At 42.5% G+C, this 24,101-nt stretch overlaps 1 protein-coding gene across 1 annotated transcript in view; it reads right to left on the reverse strand.

Annotated features, from left to right (window-relative positions):
* The window catches only part of LOC122790935 (protein Niban 2-like), a 1,255,142-nt gene that overhangs the window by 68,557 nt on the left and 1,162,484 nt on the right, over nt 1-24,101 (reverse strand). Inside the window, exon 10 of the mRNA XM_044058638.1 lies at nt 19,721-19,876. Within this exon, the coding sequence (XP_043914573.1) occupies nt 19,721-19,876 (156 nt within the window). The remainder of the gene's footprint in view (nt 1-19,720; nt 19,877-24,101) is intronic.

Here is a 24,101-nt window from a genome sequence, read left to right on the forward strand (position 1 = left end):
GGAATCTGCAATGTATCCTTACCAAAGGAACGAAGGTGTGACTTCTTGGGCACATCTCCAGGGCAGAAACGGCCAGCACTTGTGTCTCCAGCAACACAGAGAATTACAGAAGCAAAAGGATAGTATTAGCTCTTTTTGGGATGTGAACCCAACACTTCCAACAAAACATGCTGATTTCCCCTACAACTGGACCAGCTTTAGCCTCTGGACACAGAGTGATGAGTTTTCCCTCAACAGCTACATCATTTCAGCTAGGAAACAGCCAGCTTACGGAGTATGGTCAAATTACACACACACACACACACACACACACACACACACACACACACACACACACACACACACACACACACAGGCACACAAATAGAGAAAGTCCTCTCTCTGGTCATGCACTATTAGAATGATAGAAATCAAAGGATAAAATTAGACCGCAATCAGGGCTCAAACTTAAGTCCTACAGCACACCCTGCTAGTGTCAGTCCTGCTGAACAAAGACCATCTGGACAGATATGTGCTGAATTTTCTGTTAAGAGCTCACATCTACATTAGAAAACAGCCTCCAGAGGAGTCAGAAGATGTCTTCAGTTATGGTCTGCTCCCAAAAGTAAAGCCTTGCAAGCACTCACTGTAGAAACTGTTGCAAGGAGTCTTTGGATTCAAACACAAGGAGAGCAAGTTACTGAAGGTGTGTGTTTTAGTAAGACAAAAACAGCACCCATAACTACGTTTATAATTTCTGATGTGCGCATTATGGACAAAATTACGCTACACTTAGCTTATGGTACCAAAGTGAGCGATACTTTGCTTCCTTCCTTTAGCCCTCAACATGAGTGCAATGTTATTACATAATTTTTCAGCTATTATGCAACTGTTTGCGCTTTGTGATAACTTGTAGCTATCAAGACTCTTGGTGTGATTGGCTATAACTCAGCACCGCAGTCAAGAATATGCATGTGCTGCCTTTACAGCAGACGTTACTTCCAGCAGAGCCACAGCTTCATTACCTGGTATCCTTGCCAGTTACACAGACTGATGCCCTCACAACTCAAACTTGAGGGCCACTTTTTTTTTTTTTTTTTTTTTTTTTAAAGTGTCTTCCATGCTCAATTCTAACTGCAGTAAGCTGCCTTTTGAGCTCTACAAATGCAGTACTGGCATTCATTAATGAATTAAAGAAGCTGCATTACCACCTATGGCTTTTTTCTACAAATGCGGATTCTGCACCTGCACCCCATCAGCAAATGCCTATTGCACCCCTTAACAGCTTGCACCTAATGCAGCCACCTCCTTCACTCGGTCCTAGTCATGGCACTGACTTCATTATTTTTACCCTCATGAGTAACATACAGAAAAACAAGCCATTCATGACAAAATCTTGGATGTATTTTTCTTCATGAATAATTATTTCTGCCTATTGTATTGCTATATTGGAATGGAATCTTTGTATATAGTCAGAAATGTTTATTTCTTTGGCTGGGTTTTTTTTTTGGGGGGGGACTTCAAGTAGCATTTGCTTATTCCTGCTACCTTGAAATTTACTGCTGTAGAAACTGATGCTCTTATTTGTGAAATTAAAATTGCATAAAGTGTTATGTTTATAAACTACTGTGTGTACAGAACTACCTGCAATATTGTTTGTGTATGCCTACTGTCCTTGCCTACATGGCCTGGGTTGTGGCTATAAAAGGGTTCCAGGACAAGTTCACTTACCTGGTAAACAAAATAAATTAGTTACATACCAACAATAGAACAGCCTTTTTTAAGTCTTTAGCCATCAAGTATAACACCTTGGTAAGTATGATGAGTGCTGAAGACTCAATTCCCATTAACTGCCTTTTATCTTATGCCCACCTCAACAAATTTGTGACAACTGAGGCAACCTTCTGTGCAGCCAAAATGTGTCCGTCATATTTACACACCTCATTTAGGTGTCCATCTGAAGCAGAGGTTGACCCATTAGGAAGTTATCATCCACCTTCATATACAATGCACACGATGGTTGAAGTCACCGAGGTCCAGAATGGGATGAGATGCAAACCATACATCTCTTTTAAGGCCAGAAAGAGTGTGGAGTAAAACATTAGCTCCAAGTTCATTCTGAATGTAGCACAACCCCCTATGGCCCATTGCAACAATAATAGCTTGACCTTGTCTGAAGAGGTCTGTTGAGATGCAATGGTCTTCTTAGCTGGGTCCCTTTTCTGGGAGAGGCTCTAAGAGCTACAAAATATGGGCAAGAGCAACCATGTCTCCAAGTCACTTCTTGATAATGGGTTTAAATAAAGTGGGAGAATCACTGCCTCATATCTATCTCCTGAGTATAGTCAATAGTGCTGCATTTGTGACAGCAAAGTCATCCTTTGGAGGACTTCTCCAGTACAGCAACAGGATATATTCTGACTGTGTAAAACTCAACTGCTTTGTTAGTGAGGAGGCTTCTTCCTTTTGGGGCTAGCTGGGTTAGAAGGTTAGTGGGATATCAAAAATCTCCCAGAGAGTCCATTAAGGTCATGGAACAGGTCCCGAGTAACATGGCTAAAGAAAAAATTTCCCTAAAAGTGAACAGCCAAACACCCAAGATATTGCTTCATTAGTTTTTTCAACACAGCACAACTTCAGACCCAAGGCTGAGACTGTGGTACTGCCCACATCATACTTGTAGGCAAAAAGTACAGTTGTGTACACTTACTATAAATACAGATGTTCAAATGTATTCACTGTTGCAATCATCACATTTGGGTTATCCATGCCAGGGTAGCCCTCGGCCAGCTCGAATACCAGAGGCTTAGTATTTCTGCATCAGTTGCTGTCGCTTCAGTACTGTTATCAGGTCATCAGTAGTATAAAATAAGGCAGCCAATGCCATTACATCAGTTTTTCTTGCCCTAATCTGTCAGGAGCCCCCAAGTAGGAGGCAGGTTCTGGTGGAAGAACCCCACCAGTATAAAGTAAATACCAATAAGTCCCTTGTAAGAAAGGAGAAGAGAAAAGAGGCGGAGAGGGAAGGAAACTAGGGCTGCAACAGTGAATACACTCAAACATCTACATTTATGGTAAGTGTACACAACTGTACTATGTTCTTCGTCTTTCACTGTTGCAGTCATCACATTTGGGTAGATTCCCAAACCTGAGGAAAAGGGTGCAGGCAGTCAAGGAAACTAGGGACTGGCTAGGATGCCCTGCAAGACTGCAGAGGCAAACCCTGCCCTGGATTTGGAGAAGAAAGGCAGGTGGTAGTGTTTGGTAAAGTGTTTACAGATGTCCAGGTGGCAGCCTCCAGGATGCCCCTGGTGGGGACTCCTCCCAAGGAAAGCTGCAGAGGCTGCTCTGGAGGAGTGAGTCCTGACCCCCTTGGAGGGAGGCTTTCCATGTTGTTTGTAGCAGAAATGGATGCAGTGTGCTACCCATTTGCAAATGGTTTGTTTGGAGATGGCTTTTCCTTCTGCCCTGGTAGCAAAGCTAACCAGCAATTGCTCAGACTTTCTGAAGGATTTAGTCTTGTCTAGACATAATATGAACCATCTGTGCACATCTAGAGAGCATAGGATCCATTCCCCCTTGTTCTGGGGATGTGGAAAACAGGTGGGCAAATGAATGGATTGGTTGAGAGCCACACTGGACACCACCTTGGGCATGAAGGACAGGTTAGTCCTGAGGGATACCCTGTCAGCATGGAAGATAATGAAGGGTTCCACATGAGTGTTTGCAGCTCACAGACTCTTCTGGTTGAAGTGATGGCCAGAAGGAAAGCTGTCTTCCAGGAGAGACATTTTTGCTCTGCGGAGGAGGCTGGTTCAAAGAGAGGCAGGGTGAGCTTTTCCAACACAAAGTTAAGGTCCCAAGCTGGGGCTGGTGCTCTTCCAGGTGGCCTCAAGTTCTAGCCCCACTTAGGAACTGTTTGATCACAGGGCGACAGAAAAGGGGCTGCTCAGTAGGAATATGAACAGAGATAGCAGGGGCATGAATTTTAACAGAGGAAAAAGAGGCCAGTGTGTAGCAGGTCAGCTAAGTAATCCAGGATGAGAGAAGGAGGGCAGTGCTGTATTGGCTCCCTTAGCCTGAATCCAGGTGCAAAACCTTTTCCATTTGTCTGCATAAGACTTTCTAGTGCTAGGGAATCTGGCATCATGTATAACATCTAGAACTGGTTTACTGAGATTGGCAGATTTATCAGGGCTTAGGGAATAAGCCACGCTGCCAAATTGAGGGTCTGCAATTGGGGATTCATGAATTTCCCTTCCCTCTGGGTCAGGAGGTTTAGAATCTGAGGAAGATGCCAAGGTGGCAATGGGGACAGGCTGCACAGCAAGGGGTATCAGTGCTGGTGAGGCCAGTCTGGAGCTATAAGAATTGTTCTTGGTTTTTCCTCCCTTATTTTGGGCAGCACCCTGGGGATGAGAGGAAGTGGAGGAAAGGCATAGACCAATAGACTGACCCAGGGCAAGGACAGGGCATCCACTTTCCAAGCTATGCGGTGATGCTCCCTGGTGCAAAATATGCTAAGCTGATGGTTGGTGTGGGAGGCAAAAAGGTCAACCCTCTGGGTGCCTCGTTTCTGAGATATTAGGGTGAAGGTTCTTCTGTGGAGCTGCCATTTCATGGGGGTCCAGAAGATTTCTGCTTAATTGGTCTGCCAGAGAGTTCAGAACACCTGGTAGGAAATGTGCTAACAGGTGGAGTTGCATGGCAGAGGCTGTATGCCAAATTGTCATGGGCAGCCTGCATAGGGGGTAGGAGTGAGTTCCTACCTACTTGCTGATATACCACATCAAGTGGTGTTGTCTGTTTTGATGAGGAGAGCCCCTGGGAAGAGAAGGGGCTTGAAAGCTATCAAGGCGTGCTGGACAGCCATCATCGCTTTTTGGTTGATGTGCACAGGGATTTGCTGTGGGCTCCATTGGGCCTGTATGCACCTGCCATCCAGGTGTGCACCCCAGCCATAGTCTGATGAGTCTGTGGTGATGGTCTGGGTGGTGTGGGGTGTCGAGAAAGGTAGACCCATGTTGTGGGGGCATGCTGTTACCCAAAGAAAATCTTTACTGAGTCAAGGAATTATAGGTACGAGTGTCTCCAGGTCTTGAGAGTGTTGACACCAAAGGCTTTATAGGTACCACTGAAGTTTCCTCATATGCAGTCTGGCATATGGAATGAGTAGTCTGCAAGAGGTCAAGAACCCTAGAGCTTGCAAGATTTACCTTGCAGATAGCTGGGGTCTGGTGGCTAGTTGAGAGAAGTAGGCTGTCAGGAAAATTTGCTTTTCTGGTGTAAGGAATGCCATCTGGGATGCTGTGTCCAGGCTTGCTCCCAGGAATATAATTCCTTTGGGTGGGCACCAGTTTGGGATTTCTTTTCATTGATAGTGTACCCTAGAGAGGTTAGAAGGGACTTTACAAAGGCCAGGTGCTTGAGCAGCTTTTCCTGGCTGTCTGCCTGAATTAGGCAGTCATCTAAGCATGGGTAAATCTGGATATTCCTTTGCCTGCAAAAGACAATGGTCAGAGCCAGACATTTTCTGAAAACTCTGTGAGCAGTGGATAAGCCAAAGGGAAGCACAGAGAAGTGTTGAGATCCTGCCCTGAAACGAAGATATTGTCTGCATGTTTCCCTGACAGGAATGTGTAAGTAGGCCTCCTTTAGATCCAGGGTGGCTAGCCAAGCATCCTTGCAGAGCATGAGTAGCAACTGCTGGAGGGTGAACATTTTGAGTTTTGGGATCACGAGGAAGGTGTTTAGAATGGATAGATTGAGGATGGGGTGCCAGGTCCCCTCTTTGCTGGGTGCCAGAAAAAGTCTGGAATAGAAACTTTGGCCTTTCTGTTCTGCAGGAACATGCCCTACTGCCCTCAGAGAGCAGGGAAATCCACTGATTTGTTTTAAGATCTAGGAACCCTTTTGGGGTTGGAAGGGTGTGGAAAGAAAATGTGGATCCTGGGACACTGTTGAGAACCAGTGGTCATTGGTAATGGTGGCCCAGGTGCTTGCGTGAAAGGAGAGTTTTCTTCCTAGGGGTAAGTGAAGGTGGGCAGAGAGAGGGGTTAGGGTAGGTGAGTCATTGTGAGTTCTTACCATAAGGGGGTGGCTTAGAACTCCATGGTTTTGAAGTGGAGGTAGTCCACTGCTTAGATCTCTGTATTCCCTGTGGCTGCTGTTGGTGGGGTCTGGTTCCCCGAGGTCTGGCCTGAACTGGCTTTGTGAGAGCAGGAAAGCACCAGTGCCTTGGTGGGACAATGCCTGCTAAACCAAAGTGGCTGGACCTGTAAGAAATCCTTAACTGTCTGCATACATTTTGCTTTTTCTTCCATCTTTTTAAGATCTCTTCTGCCTTAGTGCCAAATAAGTGAAGTGATCTTTGTGCAGGGGGGCAGCCAACAATTTAGTTTTGACATGGTCAGGCAAGAGCTGTTCCTTAAGCCATGCATGCCTTCTAATGACAGATCCAGTGACTGCTGCTCCACAAGAAGCTTCTAGGGCATCAAAACCACAGTGCAAGGTGTGTTTAGTTACTTTACTTGCAGAATGCATTAACTTTTGTAACAACTCTTTATATTCTGCCCAAGCAGGAAAGGAAGAACATTTTTATTTGAGGAGTTCCAGGGTATGCTGCTGAAATTTTAGCATATGGAACTGACAATTTAGTGCCCTGATATCAAGGGTAGCTGAGGTGTATACTTTTTTACCCCATCTGTCTAGTGCTCTGGAATCCCTGACTGAGGAGGTGGGATTCTTAGAAGAGGATGCTTTAATCCATTTAGACCCTTGAGAAATGACTTCAGGGTCAGCAGTAGGAGTTATAAAAAGAAATTTGTGCAAGTCAGGGACTATGTAGTACCTGTTTGGTTTTCTAGGTGCAGGAAGGAGGGTGTCAGGAGTCCAGCTTGATACCAGGAAAACGTCTTCCACAACATCCAGGACTGAGGGAATGGCCAAGGATCTGTGCTGTGGAAGATCAAAGATTTCCTTGAGTTGCTTTAGACTGAGGGCAATCCTGACTCTCCCATTGGAAATGCTCCCTTAAGGTGTGAAGGGTTTCCCCAAAGAAAAAATCCTCTGGGGGAAGAGGATGAAGGAATGGAATCCTCTGCATCAGAATCCTCATAAGTAGAAAGGGGCTGCATGTCTTTATATTCAGATGCATCAGTCTCATCTGACTCTTCAGACCAAACTACAGGGGACAGATCTCTCTTCCTTTTGGAGGGGGGTAGCCTGGTTTCCCCTGATCAGCATGATAAGGTCTTCTGCCATTTTAAGCATTTGGGTCTGAGGCAAGGAAGCAGATGCCTGATATTGGGTCATCGATTTCTTGGGTGTGGTTCGTACCCTGGGCCTAGAAACTCATTCATTTTCAAAAGAACAGTAGAAGTGAAAGTAGTAGTCAGTTTGTGTCGAGAATCGGTAGTGTGAAGGCCTTCCTTGGAAGCCGATGCCTGCTCAGTGGTTCTGGAACCATCCAAGGTAGAGACAACCGCAGGCTCCTTAGTCGGAGAAGAGTCATGCAGCATACCAGACTCCAAAAGGGTCTCATAGGAGCCTGCGAATCCACAGAAGGGGGCATCGGGGCTGTGAAAGCTCCTCAGGACCAGAGAAGTGACAACTAGCTTAATGGGAGTGTCGGAAGGTTTGGACCTGTGCAGTCTGTCTCTGTCTTTATCTTTATGCTTTTTCAGATGATCTGCTGTTGGATGGCTTACTGAAGCCATGTTGGAGTTCAGGGACTGTAAGCAAAAAATATCTAGCTACAATAAGGGCCCGACGAAGGATAGTTCTGACATTGAACAAAGCATAGAAGTGACAGTGGGGGACGTCGTGGTCTGGGCCTAAAAAAGTGATGCAGTAAGAATGAAAATCTTGGTGTGGTATTTGCTTTCCACAGGCGAAACAATTGTTAACTTTTTGACATCAGTTAGCGCAAGAAAAAAAGGATCCTTTCAGCTTGAATTCAGTAGATGAAACTCTGGTATAGGTCAACCAGCACTTGTGCGAAAGTACAGTTGTATACACTTAACACAAATGTAGATGTTAGAGTGTATTCACTGTCGCAGTCATCACACTTGGGTTATCTGCCTGCAGGTAGCCCCCAGTCAGCCCAAATACCAGTGTCTTGGGATTTCTGCGTCAGATGCTGTCGCCTCTTTCATTGACGTCAGGTCGTTAGGGGTATAAAATATGCAGCAGACGCCATTACATCAGTTTTTCTTGCTCCAGATGTCAGGAGGCCCCAAAATAGGAAGGTAATACATGATGTGGAACACCTCCAGTAAAAAGTAAATACCCCTGCCATAAAAATGGCCATAAAGAGGATAGGTAGAAGAGACAGAGAAAGCCTAGGGGCTGGAGGGAGGGAACCAGGACTGCAACAGCTGATACACTCTAATATCTACATTTATGGTAAGTGTACACAACTGTACTATGTTCTTCGTGTTTTACTGTTGCAGTCATCACAGTTGGGTTGATACCCAAAGCTGAGGAAGGGTGGAGGCAGTCAAGAAGGGTTAGGGCTGGCTAGCAGGCCTTGTAAGACTGCTGTAGCAAATCCAGCTCTGGATTTAGAAAAAATATTAAGTGGTAATGCTTGGTGAAGGTGTGTACAGAACTCAAAGTTGCAGCTTCCAGGATGTCCCTGGTAGGGACTCCCCTGAGAAATGCTGTAGAGGTTGAAGTAGCTCTAGTGGAATGAGTTCTGATCCAGAGTGGTAGGTTTTCTATGGCGCTTGTAGCAGAAATGGATGCAGTGTGCTATCCATTTGGAAATGGTTTGCTTCCAAATGGCCTTGCCCTCTGCCCCTTTAGCAAAGCTGACTAGCAGCTGGTCAGATTTTCTGAAAGGCTTAGTCCTGTCAAGTTAGACCCTGAGCTGTCTGTGCACGTCCAAGGAGTGCAGGATCCTTTCCCCTTTATTCTGAGGATTAGGGAAAAAGGCTGGCAAATGGATGGATTGGTTTAAAGCCACACTGGATACCACCTTGGGCATAAAGGATGGGTTAGTCCTGAGGGAAACTATCAGCATGGAAAATAATGAAGGACTCCACCGCCATTAGTGCCTGTAAGTCAGACACACTTCTTGCTGAAGTAATAGCTAGAAGTAAGGCCGTCTTCCAAGAGATGAATTTTAACTCTGCTGAAGCAGCAGGTTCAAAAGAGGGAAGTGTGAGCTTCTCCAGTAGAAAGTTAAGGTCCCAGGCTGAGGTGGAAGCTCTCCTAGGGGGCCTTAAAATGTTAGCTCCTCTCAGGAACTATAAATCTCGAAATAGAAACCAAAAAAACTATCACCACAGAGAGCTTTGGAAGTAGAAATGTAGTAATACTAAACAGATCTGATGTTCAAAGAGACTCTGAACAAAAAGAGCTTTTATTTAATACAATAAATCAAGCACTTTAGTCTCCCCAACTGGAGACTATCAAGATAGGAAGAGATATCTTGATAAAGTCTCCAATTGGGGAAATGAAAGTGCTTGATTTATTGTATTTAATAAAAGCGCTTTTTGTTCAGTGTCTTTTACATTTTTTTATTGAACATCAGATCCATTTAACAATCCTCTCAGGAACTGTTTGATAAGAGGGTGAGAAGAGAGATGGCTCAGTATTATAATGAGCCGAGACGGCAGAAGCATGCATCTTAATGGATAAGGACAGGCATCTGTGGAACAGCTCTGCTAGGTAATCAAGGATTTGAGGTAAGGTGGGCACAGCTGTGTCCCTTCCTTGACACTGACTCCAAGAACTATATCTTTTCCACTTTTCAGCATAACATTTCCTAGTACTAGGCCTTCTGGCCTCAAAGATGACATCCAGCACCTGTTTGCTGAGGGATGCTGGTGGTGTATACATGGGATAAGCCAGGCTTCAAGGTTTAGGGTTTGCAGCTGTGGATGCAAAATCTGTCCCTCCTGCTGAGACAGCAGGGAAGGTGTCTAATGTAGGTGCCAGGATGGCATTGCTGTCAGACTGTGTAGGAGTGGGTATCAGTGCTGGCGTGGCCAGTCTGGTGCAATAACGATTGCCCTTGGCCTGTCCTGTTTGATTGTGAGTAGTACTTTTGAGAGGAGGGGCAGAGGAAGAAAAGCATAAATTGAAAGGTTTTCCCATGTAAAGGATAGGGTATCCACCTTCCAGGCTCTGCTGTAAGGGTTCCTGATGCAAAATTTGCTCAATTGGTGGTTCTGGGGGGGGGGGGGGGCAGAAAAAAGGTACACCTCTGGTGCTCCCCACCTCTGGGTTAGAAGTTTAAAAAGTTGGGTTCCAGTTACCACTCGTGAGGGTCCAGTAGATTTCTGCTTAAGTCGTCTGCGAGTGAATTTTGCTTGCCTGGCAAGAATTGAGCTTTTAGGTGCACTTGGTTGCTCAAGGCTATGTTCCACAGGACCATGGCTAACCTGCAGAGTGCATAAGAATGCGTTCCCCCCTGCTGGTTTATGTACCACATAACTGTGGTGTTGTCTGTCTTTATCAGGAGCTGTCCTGGAAGGATAAGGTATTTGAAGGCTGTCAGAGCATTCTGTACAGTTAGCATCTCTTTTTGATTGATATGCAGGGTAATTTGTTCTGGGCTCCATTTGCCTTGAATGCATTTGCCTGCCACGTGAGCCCCCACCATGCATTGTCTGATGCGTCTGTTGTCAAGGTTTTGGCGTTGAGGGGTTGAGTGAAAGGAAGTCCCTTGCTGTGGTTGCATGCCTCTGCCCACCAAAGGGACTCTGCCTTTAGACAAGGTATGATAGGAATCACTGTTTCCAGGTCATAAGAATGTTGACACCAGAGACTTAAGTACCAATGAAATTTCCTTATATGCAGTCTTGCATATGGAATTAGCAGAATGCATGAGGCCATGAACCCTAGGGCTTGTGGTATTTTCCTTGCAGATAGCTGGGTTTTGTTGGCCATTAGTTTGAAATAGTTTTTCAAATGGACCTGCTTTTCTGGAATGAGGAATGCCATCTGGGAAGTTGTGTTTAAGCTTGCTCCCAGGAATACAATTTGTTGACTGGGCACCAGTTGTGATTTCTTTTTGTTGATGGTGTATCCCAGTGAAGTTAGTAGTCTTTTTACAAATGCCAGATGCTAAGTAGCAATTCCTGACTGTCCGCCTGAATCAGGCAATCGTCCAAGTATGGGTAAATTTGAATATTTCTCTGCCAGCAGTATGCAATGGCTGGAGTCAGGCACTTTGTGAATACTATTGGCGTAGTAGATAAGCCAAAGGTAAGTGCAGAGAACTGATGGTGCATAGAAGCCTGTCCTGAAACGTAGATATTAACTGCAAGACTCCCTTATGAGGATGTGCAGATAAGCTTCTTTTAAGTCTATGATGACTAACTAGGCATCCTTGGCTAGCATAGGAAGAATCTGTTGTAATGTAAGCATTCTGAATTTTGGGACCACCAGAAAGGTGTTGAGAATTGATAGATCCAGGATAGGGCACCAAGAGCTCTCTTTTCTGGGCACCAGGAATAGTCTGAAGTAGAAACCCTGTCCCCTTTGTTCTACTGGAACAGGTTGAATAGCCATGATATGGAGAAGGGAAAGTACTTGCTTTTGAGCCTCTGACCACCAGTTTGGAGGAAGGTCTGGCAATCCACTTAGGGTTGGCAGTGAGTGGAAGCAGAATCTGTATCCCTGGGATACAATGTTTAGAACCCATCAGTCCTGAGTAATGGACATCCAGTTTTTTGCATGAAGGGCGAGTTTTCCTTGTAGGAGTGCAAGTACTTGGGCATGGCTGGGAAGGACAATTGGAAAGTCATTGTGAACTTTTTCCATAAGGGGCTGGCTTACCACTCCCTGTTTTTGAGGTGGGAACACTCCATTGTTTAGATCTTTGCATACCCTGAGACTGTAGTCTTGGGGGTCTGTTTCCCCTCTGTTTAGACTGAGAAGGCCTGGTAGGGACTGGAAAGGGCCAGTTTTTTGAAGGCCAATGCCTACTGAATCTGGCCAATGCCTACTGAATCTAGGTGGCTGCACCTGTAAGAAATCTTTGAGAGTTAGCATAGATTTAGCTTTTCCTTCCATCTTTTTAAGAACTACTTCTGCTTTTGTGCCAAACAATCCTGATTTAATGGAGCATCTAGTAATTTTGCTTTGACATGGTCTGGCAAGACTTGTTCCTTCAGCCAAGCATGCCTTCTCAGTACAGACCCAGTGACAGCAGTCCTGCAAGATGCTTCCAAGGCATCAAACCCACACTGCATAGTATGTTTACTAACATGGTTTGCAGAATGCATCAACTCTTATAAAATCTTTATTTTCTGCACAATCTGGAAGTAACATAATTTTTTGTTTAATTAGTTCCCCAATAGGTTGCTGGTACTTCAACATGTGAAACTGGCAATTCAAAGCCCTGATGGCAAGAGTTGCAGAGGTATATACCTTCTTACACCATCTGTCTAAAGCTTTAGAATCCCTGTCTGAAGGTGTAGGGTTTTTGGCTATAGTAGTCTTAATGCCTTTAGGTCCCTGGGAAATGGTCTCTGGATCTGCAGTAGGATTCGTAGAGAGATTTGTGAATTAGGTACTCTGTAGTACCTGTCAGGTTTCCTAGGAGCTGGTGGCAAATTGTCAGCAGTAAGACTGGATTCCATGAAGACATCACCTACAATATCCAGGACAGGGGGGTATAGCTAGAGGCCTGTGCTGAGGCAAATCTAAAAATCGCCAGTCTCTCTTTTTGGACTGAGGATAGTCCTGGCATTCCCAGCATAAATGCTCCCTTAAGGTATGCAAGGTTTCACCAAAAGAAAAATCCTTTGGAGGGTAGGCAAATGGAATGGATTCTTCTGCATCTGAATCCTCATAGGTACATTAGAGTATGTCCAGGTAATCAAAAGGGTCAGAGTCATCGGACTCCTGGTCTGTAGAATCAGAAGGAAATTCAATTCTTTGTCTTTTAGCAGGGGAAGGCTGGCTTCCCCTAATTAGAGTAATAACATCTGCAGCCTTCTGCACAAAAGCCCACTTTACAAAGAGAGAGTTTGTGAGACTACAGGAAACCCTGTCAGTCTACACTCAAAGATCTGTGAGCTTTTCCAACACCTGCTGCATTAAGGGAGAATGGGAATCTTGAAACATTACAGGAGTGTCTGAGGACTATGTCTCAAGTGTGGTATTGAAGTATATTCTCTTGAAACGCAGTAAGGATTTTGACTGCTTTTGCTGGTGAACAGAATAGAATACACAAATGTCATGGCCTCTAGGACTTGTATGAGTTAGCTCAAGAATGTTTGGTGGCAGACTTGCTCAATTCAGCAGGGGGCTAACACAGAACGTCCACTTTCTCAGAGGATGCAGCAGCACAGCTGGTGCATCCCCAGACTGCCAATGCTGCATCCTTCATGGTGTGTCTACTTAGGGAGCTTCATGGCTCCTGTACCACCTTCTTCAGATGCAAAGCAAACTTTTTTCTTTTTTTTTTTGAGTTAAAGGATAGGAACTCTCAAAGCCTATTCAAGTGTGACCTTCTCAGCCCCAAAATCTATCCAAATAATGATCAAAATGAAGGGATACAACTGAGAATGGCCTCAGTATAACAGCCTAACAGAGAGAAGAATTTGCTCTTATTGACTCCATGCAAAACTTCATGCATGGTCTTATATACAGATCATAGGACTGAAATGCACACGGTGTCAACTGGCTGAAAACCTGGATGGAGACTAATTCTCTCCCCAAGGATGTGCACCCATACTGGTGACTCAACGTACCACCAGATGTCAAACACTAGCCTGATGTCTAGGTCTGAAGACAAGAGCCCTATTTGGGAACTCAAGCCCTCCCCTTTCAAATGTGTCCTGCTGGGCCAAGAGCAAGCCCCAAGAAAGGCAATCTCAAACAAAGAACAGCACATTCTTGAAGTGACTCAAAATGCCACTTTGTGGAATCAGGTAGAAAGGCTTTGAGCTCAAGCTGAGGTGGCATGGACCTTGAATGCCCCCAAGAGAGAGCATTCAGGGGTACACCTCTTCCACACATACTATCTGCCAGAATTGAACGTAGTGTGGTTTCAACCTGCCACTATCTAAAGGCAAGTTCAGCACCTGGGAGGTTCAGGATGCCATTTGCAGAACTGCTTTTCATCAGAGAATGGCTAGGTCTCATTGTGCACTCTGTACTTTAGTTCTTCTGAGACTGGTCTAATGGATATTTAGGGCTGTAAAGTGGACACTCTTCCTGTCTGAGTGAGGAGCTTTCTACTGTCATTGACTCAGTAGTAATGCAAACAGGGTGGTAAGGTTGAATCACTGGCTCTTATAGCAGCACTTGGCATCATTCCTTTTTCAAAATATGTTTGCATGGGTCATGCCAGGTAAATTGGCCTCTACAGAGACAGTTAGCAGGTTTATATTTAGGCAGGTGTTCCTAGAAACTTTTACACATATGAAGGTTAGATGAGAGTGTCAAAAGAAAAACAACTGTTAGGCAAAGAGGCTAAAAGTGTTGGTGTTGTTGGTACAGGACATTCCTGCATATGCACTAGAGCTCTTGGTAAAGGTATGTTTCAATGACGACGTGATTTAGCAAAGATATTTGCAAAAGGTACATTCTGAAAACATGCAGAAGCAGCAGAAATCCTTTTATGGACAGATCTGTGGCAGCAATTCTCTACTACAACATACACACACACAGCTGGGCCTGCAGAACTGTGCACAGCATCCGGATAACTAGCTTCTAGAAGGTGCAACAGAAAGAAGGCTTGGATACACATTTATGATGTGATCCACGAGGCTAGAATACCAAGTTCCTGTCCAGGCTGTTAAAGGAGGAAGGCAAAGTTCTATTCTGTACACAATCAAAATGCATGTCCCAACCAAACAATACATATACACCAAAACTCATTTAACTCCGTCATAAAACTCTGACCGGAGTAAATTGCACAACCTATTAGTAGCAATGAAAGCCTTTGCCAATAGTAACATCCAAGCATTTCCAGTGCTGGAATATATTTTAAAGCAAAACTTCTTTACTACCTTTATTACAACAGATGTCTTCAGTTATGTACATTTTCAAAATTAAATAAGCCTCAAACATTACATGCATTTGCATAAGTATTGTAACAGCATTCTTACTGTCTCTATGGTGCTATTATGCCTAATTTCATAGGACACTATAATTAAACACTCTTACACAATTTATTTCAACTTGTGTTTTTCCCATCTGCAGCAAAATATGGATACATCATTTCACAAACCCAGTTTCACTACAGCCACTGCAGTTCTCCATCTTAATTACTTTCATCTGTCCTGCATGCTTATTGCTAATACACACAGTCTTTTGGAACCTTTAACTACAATGTTTTATTAGTTATTTTTATAGCCCTTTACTTGAAGCGCAGTGCTTTCTAAGCTCTCTCCCTAAAGGACCTCCATCAGCAAACAGGTATATATATATGCCCATTACACTGCCTTATGACAAAAAATGCTGAAAACTCCAATAACCCACCCCAGCTGCTCATTCTCTTAATACATATTATTTCCCTAATTATTTGTCTTCTTTATCCAATACTACACAAGCTGATGCTGAAGTCTATTATCTTTGTCTTCTTTTATCAATTTACAAGTCAGCCTTAAGTGCAATATCTTATTACAAAACTTCCATTACATACATGCAGTGACATCCTGTGCACTCGAGCTATAAGGAAACATGGTATTTCTTTGTTTCTTTTTCCTCCCAAGATCACTCCAAAATTTTCATTCAAAAAGATACTATAACTTTTAGACTCATTTATACATCTTTCATTTTGTGTGTAATCAAACTACACCTGCACTGTGACATGACCACCATGGATAACCATACCCAGATTATACATTTTTATATGTCTAATTTGTTGTAATTATTTAAAGTACACATTTTTGTCTTATTTTTGAATACTGTATAATTATTGTTCTGAAAATGTTTTGTAATAATTTGGAGTTTTTCTCCCCAGGTCTACGCTGAAAATGTGCTTCTACCCAGTCGGACTTTCGCACTAATCAAATGTCATCAGGACACCATTTTAACTAAACTTTACACACTCATGACATATCCAAAAGACAGTTATTTAACATTCAACAAACCATTTATACACATTCATTATCTTTCTCTATCCAAATTTCTACCCTCACATTTTATCACTGTGGTAGTAATTTATTCTGCATTACCTACTGCATGGACGAAGATTATTAACATTTAATGCACTACACAAAAAGTAATATTTAAATTATACAGCAAACTTGTTTAACTTTTTAGAGTTTTACTTACATGAAGCAACCTAAGATAAGAGTTCACAAAGTAAGAAAACACCATGTGCCAAAATACCAGTAGGTGCAGAGCAGTTGGATGACTGAGGCCTGTACACACTGCTGTTCATGCTTCATGCTTTTGTCCAGCATCTTTGGATGAGTCTTCTGGTCAGTGCTTGTGCTGGGCTCCCATGCTGCCAGCCAAAAAGTAATGAAGGTCTCGGGCTTCTTTCATCAACAATAAAGGCCATCAGGGATGAAATGGTGGCACCGATGACAACTTTTGATGTCATGAGCCAGGCCATGGACAGCTAAGGCACTATTTATGACAGAAGTGCATTTGTGACTTGGCAACCACAAGTAAATTAGGGAAGTAAATTTTTTTTTACATATTAAAAAAGGGAACACTACAATAATTCATGTTATATGCACTAGATTTACTAAAAAGAAATAAAGATATTGGAAAAATGCATGCCCTTTAGAACCAGTTCTGGGATTGAGGGTTTGTTCTAACAGAAGAACGCAACCAACTGTTCCAACCTGGATGGTACAGCGGTTTGCGTTGTTGCCTCAGACTCAGAGCAAGAAGTTCTCCACTTCAATTCTCAGCTGGGGTGCCTTATGTGTAGAGTCTGCATGTCCTCCCAGTGTTCGTGTGGGTTTCCGCCCATGTTACAAAGACATGCATCTGAAGTGTTTCTCCCTGGGCTTCCCCAGAAAAATTGGTTTATTCCAAGTCAGACGTTCTCGGTAAAAAAATTTAAATAAAAATAAGACCTCCACAGAAGACCTCACAAAGCAAAATACTTTCATTTCTAAAGATTTTTTCTTTTTCTATTCATAAAAGATAAACATTCTAATTTACAATATTGCTGGAAATAATGCAAAGCTTAATGATATCTTGCTGAGTGGCCTGGGGTAGTAAGCTCTGCATTTGATGCTTAGGCTCTGATGTAGGGGGGTCCAGTGCAACTTCATTTAAGGAATGAAAGACAGACATCAAGTACTTTGAGTCTGGTAGTTAATTTTCCTAAAAGCAACAGTAGCAGAGGTGCAATAATCTTTCCCAAACTACCCATAGCTCTGTTTTTATCCATAGGTAGGGCATTAACACTGGGTAGAAGCTTAAAAGAATTATCTGGAGAGACTGCAGAGGTGTCTGCCACTGGAATCATGTACAAACATTTTAGGTCTTAAGGCACCTGGTAAAACCTGTCTGCTCTTAGGAGATGGTGACAGAGAATCAGGTGAAGAGCTGGACTGAAAGACATCATGGAAATCTTAAAGGACAGGTGGGACTGCAGAAGAGGCAGAGGTATCCTTCCCCAAGAAGTTGCAATACTTCTCCTGAACAGATATCTGCATGGATTGCCGTTCTGTTTCACCATGTTTTTTGTGTTTCACCAAAAGAAGCTTCCTCGATAGGCGAATCTGGTGAGTGAGTCCTCTTCAGTGCAAGAAATTTGTCCTGGAAAAAGCAGCTGAGAGGAACAGTCTAAAGAATGGTCAGTCATAGTACTGCTCTCTTCAGAATAGGCTTTGGAGGGATAAGCCTGTGGTTGCAGAGACCCAAAGAAGGGAGGTTTCAAAAGCAATCACTTTAAACAATGTCTGTGAGAGGTCTATTTGCCGCCGCCCCCCATTCCCTAGCTGCTGAGGGAGAAGTGGCATGCAGTCTTCTGCTTTTTCTTTTTAGCAGTGACATCTGCCTGATGAGATGTGGAGGTTTGCAACCCTGTCTGACCTCTATTAGATGGTCTGGGATTTCTTCCCTAACTAAATTTGAGGGATGCCATGCAGTCTCTCGAACATAAGAAGCACTACATCACATGTACCAGCAGTATGCAAGGCCTCATGAGTCATACCAGCCTCTAAAAGTTTCTCAGTAGTGGGCAACAGAGGTAATTTGATATATCGTGGATTCTGGAACCTCAGTGGTCATGTCAGAGTCAGAAACACTGGACTGCAGATCCAATTGAAGCCTCTAGTTTTTTTTTTCTTTGGTGGCAGAGGGACAGTTGAGGATGAAGAGTCAGCCATCTTGGACTGGGCCAGGAGTTTAAGATGTGGGGGGAAGCCTCTACCCAAGGGGTTTTGAGAATGACCGATTCACAGATTGAGTAAGTTTTATGATAGTGCTGTGGGCCTAGACAAAAAGACTTGGTATGCAAGTCCTAGTACAGAAACTGCCTACTGCACTTTCACTTACCCCTCCTAGCTGACATCTGACAACTTGCAACAAAATAATAAGCATTATGAAATTACTATTAGTTTGAAAAGTAAAATGGTAGGTTCCCCAGTAGGGCACTTATCTGAATAAACAATCAAAACAGAGGTACCAACGTCCAGTGATCAGTCTGGCAGATGAACAACCTGCATTTGGGCTCATGGCAAGACAGCCCTGAGATCCACACTCATATCCATCTATATACCCCAGCACCTAAGAGCTGAGGTCATTCATTGGACGTATGGACATGGGGAAGGTAAAGCTTCGGTACCTTGACCAGTCAGCAGTGATAACACCCATATTTCAAGAATACTTCAACAGTGATTTCAGTCAGAACATCAGGGTATGATTCACCAGACCTACTACTATACATTACTCTATCATGTGCTTCAGGAAAGAGAAAAATACATTTGAGCGCAAAAAATAATGGCTGCTTTAAGTAATCAATACTGACTCTCAACAGATTTTTTTTTAGTAGTGTATTTTAGCTAAGGTCTTTGTTGCACTGAATATTTCTATAATGCAGTTCTTTTAAGTGACAGATTTTAGTACATTACCTCCCTACTCCAATCCATTACTAAAAACTTGTATTAGACAGCAATAATATTACAGTATTCTTGACAGCTCTGATGAAGACAAATGTTATTATGCAATTTATTGCCCGCATTTTAAATTACCTTAACTAAAACAACGTTTCACAAATAAATTATATACTAATCAGTTATGGAAGCAGAATTATGTGGCATACTCACTACAACTGATCTTTTACTAGCAGGTCCTTGCTGTAATAATGATGACTATGGACTGTCTGCCATTAACACTCTCCAGTCCATGCACATAATTTTCACAAGCTGTGAGAAATCCCCAAACGTATTATAAAGCAGTCTATTTCTCTGAGAAGCAAGATATCCAGAGGTTTATCAATATGCTCTTCAAAGTCTCACTCATCAGCTGCACTGCTATGCAGCTAGGACACAAACAGCTACAATGGAAGAAACATTCTCCTTGTTGTACCTTTCACTGTAAATTCATCTGCTGCCTACAAAGCATACTATTATTAAGCAGACAGTTACAGACATGCACTAGAGCTGCGAACTCGCAGTGTACACCTGAATGCAATGCTTCAGTTACTACCTTGTCAACATTTCGTGTGACTTTCAAAAAGGGGTTACATATATATCACAAGTTACATGCTTTCCTTTATGAGAGAGCACCAAACCTGGAGCTATATGGGAATATGTCCTCTCAATTTGTCCTCTCAAATTTCTGTAGTAAAAAAGTTACCTACCTCTTTCATGAGGATTTGGGCTCTCTGCTTGAACACTGCAGTGCTGGAGACATCAAAGCGCTGCTGGAGTCCTTCTAGATGCAAGTTATCCATTTTCTCATAGCAGCCCTGCATCTTCACAGGGTGGTACGCCAGCTGGGATAGCTTCTCCATGTACTGAAACACAGCAGAGACAAATTATTCATCAAGTCACTGAACGACACACAGTCCTCTCGTCAGCTTCTGAACAGTTTATTCATTAAGTAGGCCAGGAACCAGAGTACAATGATAAAAATGCAAAACAGCTGCAGCATCAAATACAAAACAATTCAACAAGAGTATAGAAAGGTCACTTAAGACACCTGTACTCTACAGTCAGCTGTCACTTAGGTGATCCAGTAATAAAAGCTGCTTAGTCAAAGGGGAAAATGTTAGTGGTCTACAAATACAATTTCCTAACAAAAGTTAATCCTGGAATGAAACAAATCATCATCAGAACAAGCTAAAGATAATAAAGTAGCTGGACTGATTTACCCTTGTGTCCTAAAGTAATTAGAGAGCAGCGTCTGGGAGGATGAAGCTCAAAAACAATGATGAAATTAAAGACTCTTGGACAAGGCAAACAGTGCTGGCCGTGAACCACAGTTATTTCCTCCAAATAGTTCATGACTGGTGAAAAGCACTTGCAAATACTGAAACCTATACCTGAACGTGAAGTCGTGCCTTGAAGTGACACCATCATATGATTATACTTTACTGAATATGTGCACTTAATGAACATGAAGATGTAAATATTAAGCTAAACCCATCTCTGGCTAAGCCAGCTTCTCAATCTAAACTCTGTAAAGTCTAAGCAGGATGATGAAATTAAGGTTATTTAAAAGTTAGCAACTGTATTGTAAAGATTGCATTACAATCCAGGATTGAAAATGAGAAAAATCTAGCAAACTGTCACAATAGCGGAGGGGAACGGAGGCAACAAACTTGCACTCCTACTTCAAGAAGTCAATTTCTACTTCAACGTCTAATATTTACTTGAGGAAACATTTGTGTACTTTCTAAAGACCTTACCTGACTTTATGTTGAGTTGTTCATTTACTTGTTTACTAAATTCATACTTTTGGAGAAATAGTAGCAGCAGACTGGTTGAAGTGATCCTCTTTTTCATCAACCCAAACCCAAGACTAACAGATTGCAAGGTTTTACTATGACAACCAAAATGAATTGGGTCTACTTCATTAGTAGAAAGAAAAAACTCTATTACACTATTTCTAATAAAACAAAAAAGGCACTTTTAATTATTCCATATATAAATCAGCAGAGTATAATGCTGGGTTCAGTCTCTACCTCTGATCATACTGATTGAAGTTTCCATTTTCTTCAACATGTCTACATGTATTTATTTCCAGTTAGTCTTTCTCTTCCACTTCCTAAAACATTTTGGTTGGTTGTCTACTCTTAACAGTCTACGTCACTGAAATAAAGAAAAATGATCAAATTGTAGTATTAGGCAAACAAAAGGTGGCCAAGTTCAGCCAACTCTACTGGCGTGGTGAGACAAATATTTGACTACAGTCCAGATGGCTGAAGCTTGATTAGTGGCTTGGGCTGCTGGCGAAACTGAATATGCCATGGAGAAACAGGAATGATTAAGCAATTCCTGCACTCTTCCTTCTGGGGAACGACTGTGGGAATATATGGCCACAGTGCAAACTACAGGTACTATTCCCCAGTATAGCAAGATAATCAATGGTGATACGTGCCTTCAAGGGGGAAAGGCCACTGAAGGGATACCTCTAGTGAAAATCAGGAGGCACACATGTTTAGCTGCTTACTCAACAGGTAGGTCATTGTATTGTAACCTAGTTAAAAAACATTAAAACAAAAACAGCAATATTGTGCACATGTACAAAAAGCAAAATAACGTAAACATGTATACCTGCTTCTGCACATCAGACCTTGAGACATCACAGATGTGAAGTGGCTTAAATCAAAATGTTAACTCTAATGAATGATATCTTTACCAACCCCCCCCCCCCAGAGAAAAGAATAAACCATAGGGCTCTCATCTCTGAGGGACGAGCAGGATGAATAGTGTTATCAGGAGAGATGTTTGATGGTTAAAGCGCAGGAACAAAATTAATTTTTGGCAGAGAGAGAAAGATGGCCACAACTCATTCTGCTAGGTGGAGACTAAGCCAATCCACCCCTTTATGCAGGAAAATGCATGTCCTATACCACACTCTTACTTTGCTCTTAATTCATTTTATGCTTCATTTGTTCAACAGGCAGAAATCAATGGGCCTCTCCAAAATCAAGCCAAGAGCGTTAATTAGTTAAATGACTTGCTCAGAATCACATGACAAGCAACTGGAAACTGAGGGAATGGAACCTAAACTCACTATTAGCACAAAAGCCATAATCCTATGCGCTTAACTGACGGATTTTATTCAGAATGAATTAACTGAAAGATTGCTCCACCAGATGAAAAAAAGGACCCCCCCCCCCTTTAAAAGAGTTTCACCGGCCCTCTTACCTCTTTTGATACTGCAACTCTAGTCTTTTCTTTTGAACAAGCAACCTATTCCACTCACTAAACTGTCCATATATTATACTTCACACCTACCTAATCTTGCAGTCCAAGTTGTGACATAGGCAGTCTGAGAAGGACCACCTCATTTAACTAGATTTAGTTAAACCATACATATGAATAGTAATTAATGAACACTAAGCAGACAGAACGATAGTACAGTGCACTGATACATCACTCACTTCAGTTAAGACCCATTCTGAACCTTTTAATGAAACACACTGAACTACCCCCCGTGAGCATTCACAGCTCTGCAAATTTGTGACTGCCAATGTTTAAAGTCTTTAAATCTAGGCACGTGAATACAACTTGAACTTACTATATTTGTTTTATGTATTATTAGACTAGACTGTAGCCTTTTTCCAATATAACCTGGTATAATATGAATACAAGTATGCTTTGACCAAAAGAGTAATAGCCAAGTAACATGCATAGTAGCAGTAAACAGAATGAATAGGACAGAGGATTCCTCTTTTCATAACACAGCTGAACAAGCAAGTAAAGAAGCAATGCAGTGACTAAGACATGCAACATGCAGGGGACTTGCATGGAGAAACAGCTGTACTGCATTTTTGCTGTACAAAAATGCAATGAGTGGATGCAATCACAGCAAAGCTGAAGGCTACACTAATCTCAGGTGAAAATACAAGCCAATATCAGAGGCCCAGTAAAAATAATTTGTTGCTAGTGTTGTATTATGCAGACTTATAGTTAGGATGTTTTTGGCGGTTGGAGATGATACTTGGTGGTTAGCACTAGAAGACTACCAGGATTTGAGGGGTCAAAGGTTAACAATCAGACCACCTTGCATTAAAAGGAATCATGTTATGTGCTGTGCAACACTAGATTTGTAGCCAGCTTAAACTGTTAAGTGCGTCTGTGTGGTACTGATGGTATGAGAAAAAATAATAAAAAGGCAGAATTTCACAATTTACGTACCGTGGAGATGTTGGAAATGGAAGTAGATAGAACTAAGATAAGAGCATAGTCTCACCTGAATAATGAAGACCCTTCTGCAAGACAAGTCTGAGCCAGAGAAGTGTGGAATACAGACTTTGAACCTGAAGACATATTTCAGTGGAAAGAAAGAGGTCAGTAAATGAACAGGTTTGGCTCTTACATCACAGTCGCTACAAATGTGACTACCTTCAGCAGGCTTACAGACCAGATGAAAGCCACGATACAGCTCCAGATAGCAAGTGCTGTAGTCAAAGCTTTGCTGAAGTAGCTGCTTGGAAGCATAGTGCAAGGCTGTGCCATCATGTCAAGACAATGCTAACTGAATGAATAAGGTCCCCATTGAACAGTTTGCAGTTGCATGGAATTAGGACACCTACAAATGGTTTAAAGTGCATTGGTCATGCTCTAAACCAAGCAAAATAAATCTATGGGGTTTGTAATACCCTCATTCCTACCTACAATACCAAATTATACAGCTTTTATGAAAAAAAAAAGTCTGCTATTTTGCATTTTATTTTGTAGGTAAGGACAGTACCCTTAACGTTTTTCTCAGAACTGAAATTCCTTGACATTGCATCATGAAAGACTGAACCCATAATGCCACATTACCAAAATTAATGTATAGACTACTTTATTTCCATGTTAAATGCATCATGAACAGTTCCTATCTTTCGAGAAAGACAAGCTGTCAACTAGTTCCTGCAGACTGAACACCTTGCACTGAAAATGAACACAAGACGAAGCAGCAGGGAAAGCACAGCATAAACAAGCAGCTCCACTATAGAGGTAACCATAACGTTTTGCAGTTGCATATAAACCTATCACGCCTACCAGGACATCATTGAGTGCAGT

Source organism: Protopterus annectens, chromosome 16.part0, assembly GCF_019279795.1.
Source record: "Protopterus annectens isolate FY-2018-M chromosome 16.part0, PAN1.0, whole genome shotgun sequence".
Classification (NCBI taxonomy): Eukaryota; Metazoa; Chordata; order Ceratodontiformes; family Protopteridae; genus Protopterus; species Protopterus annectens.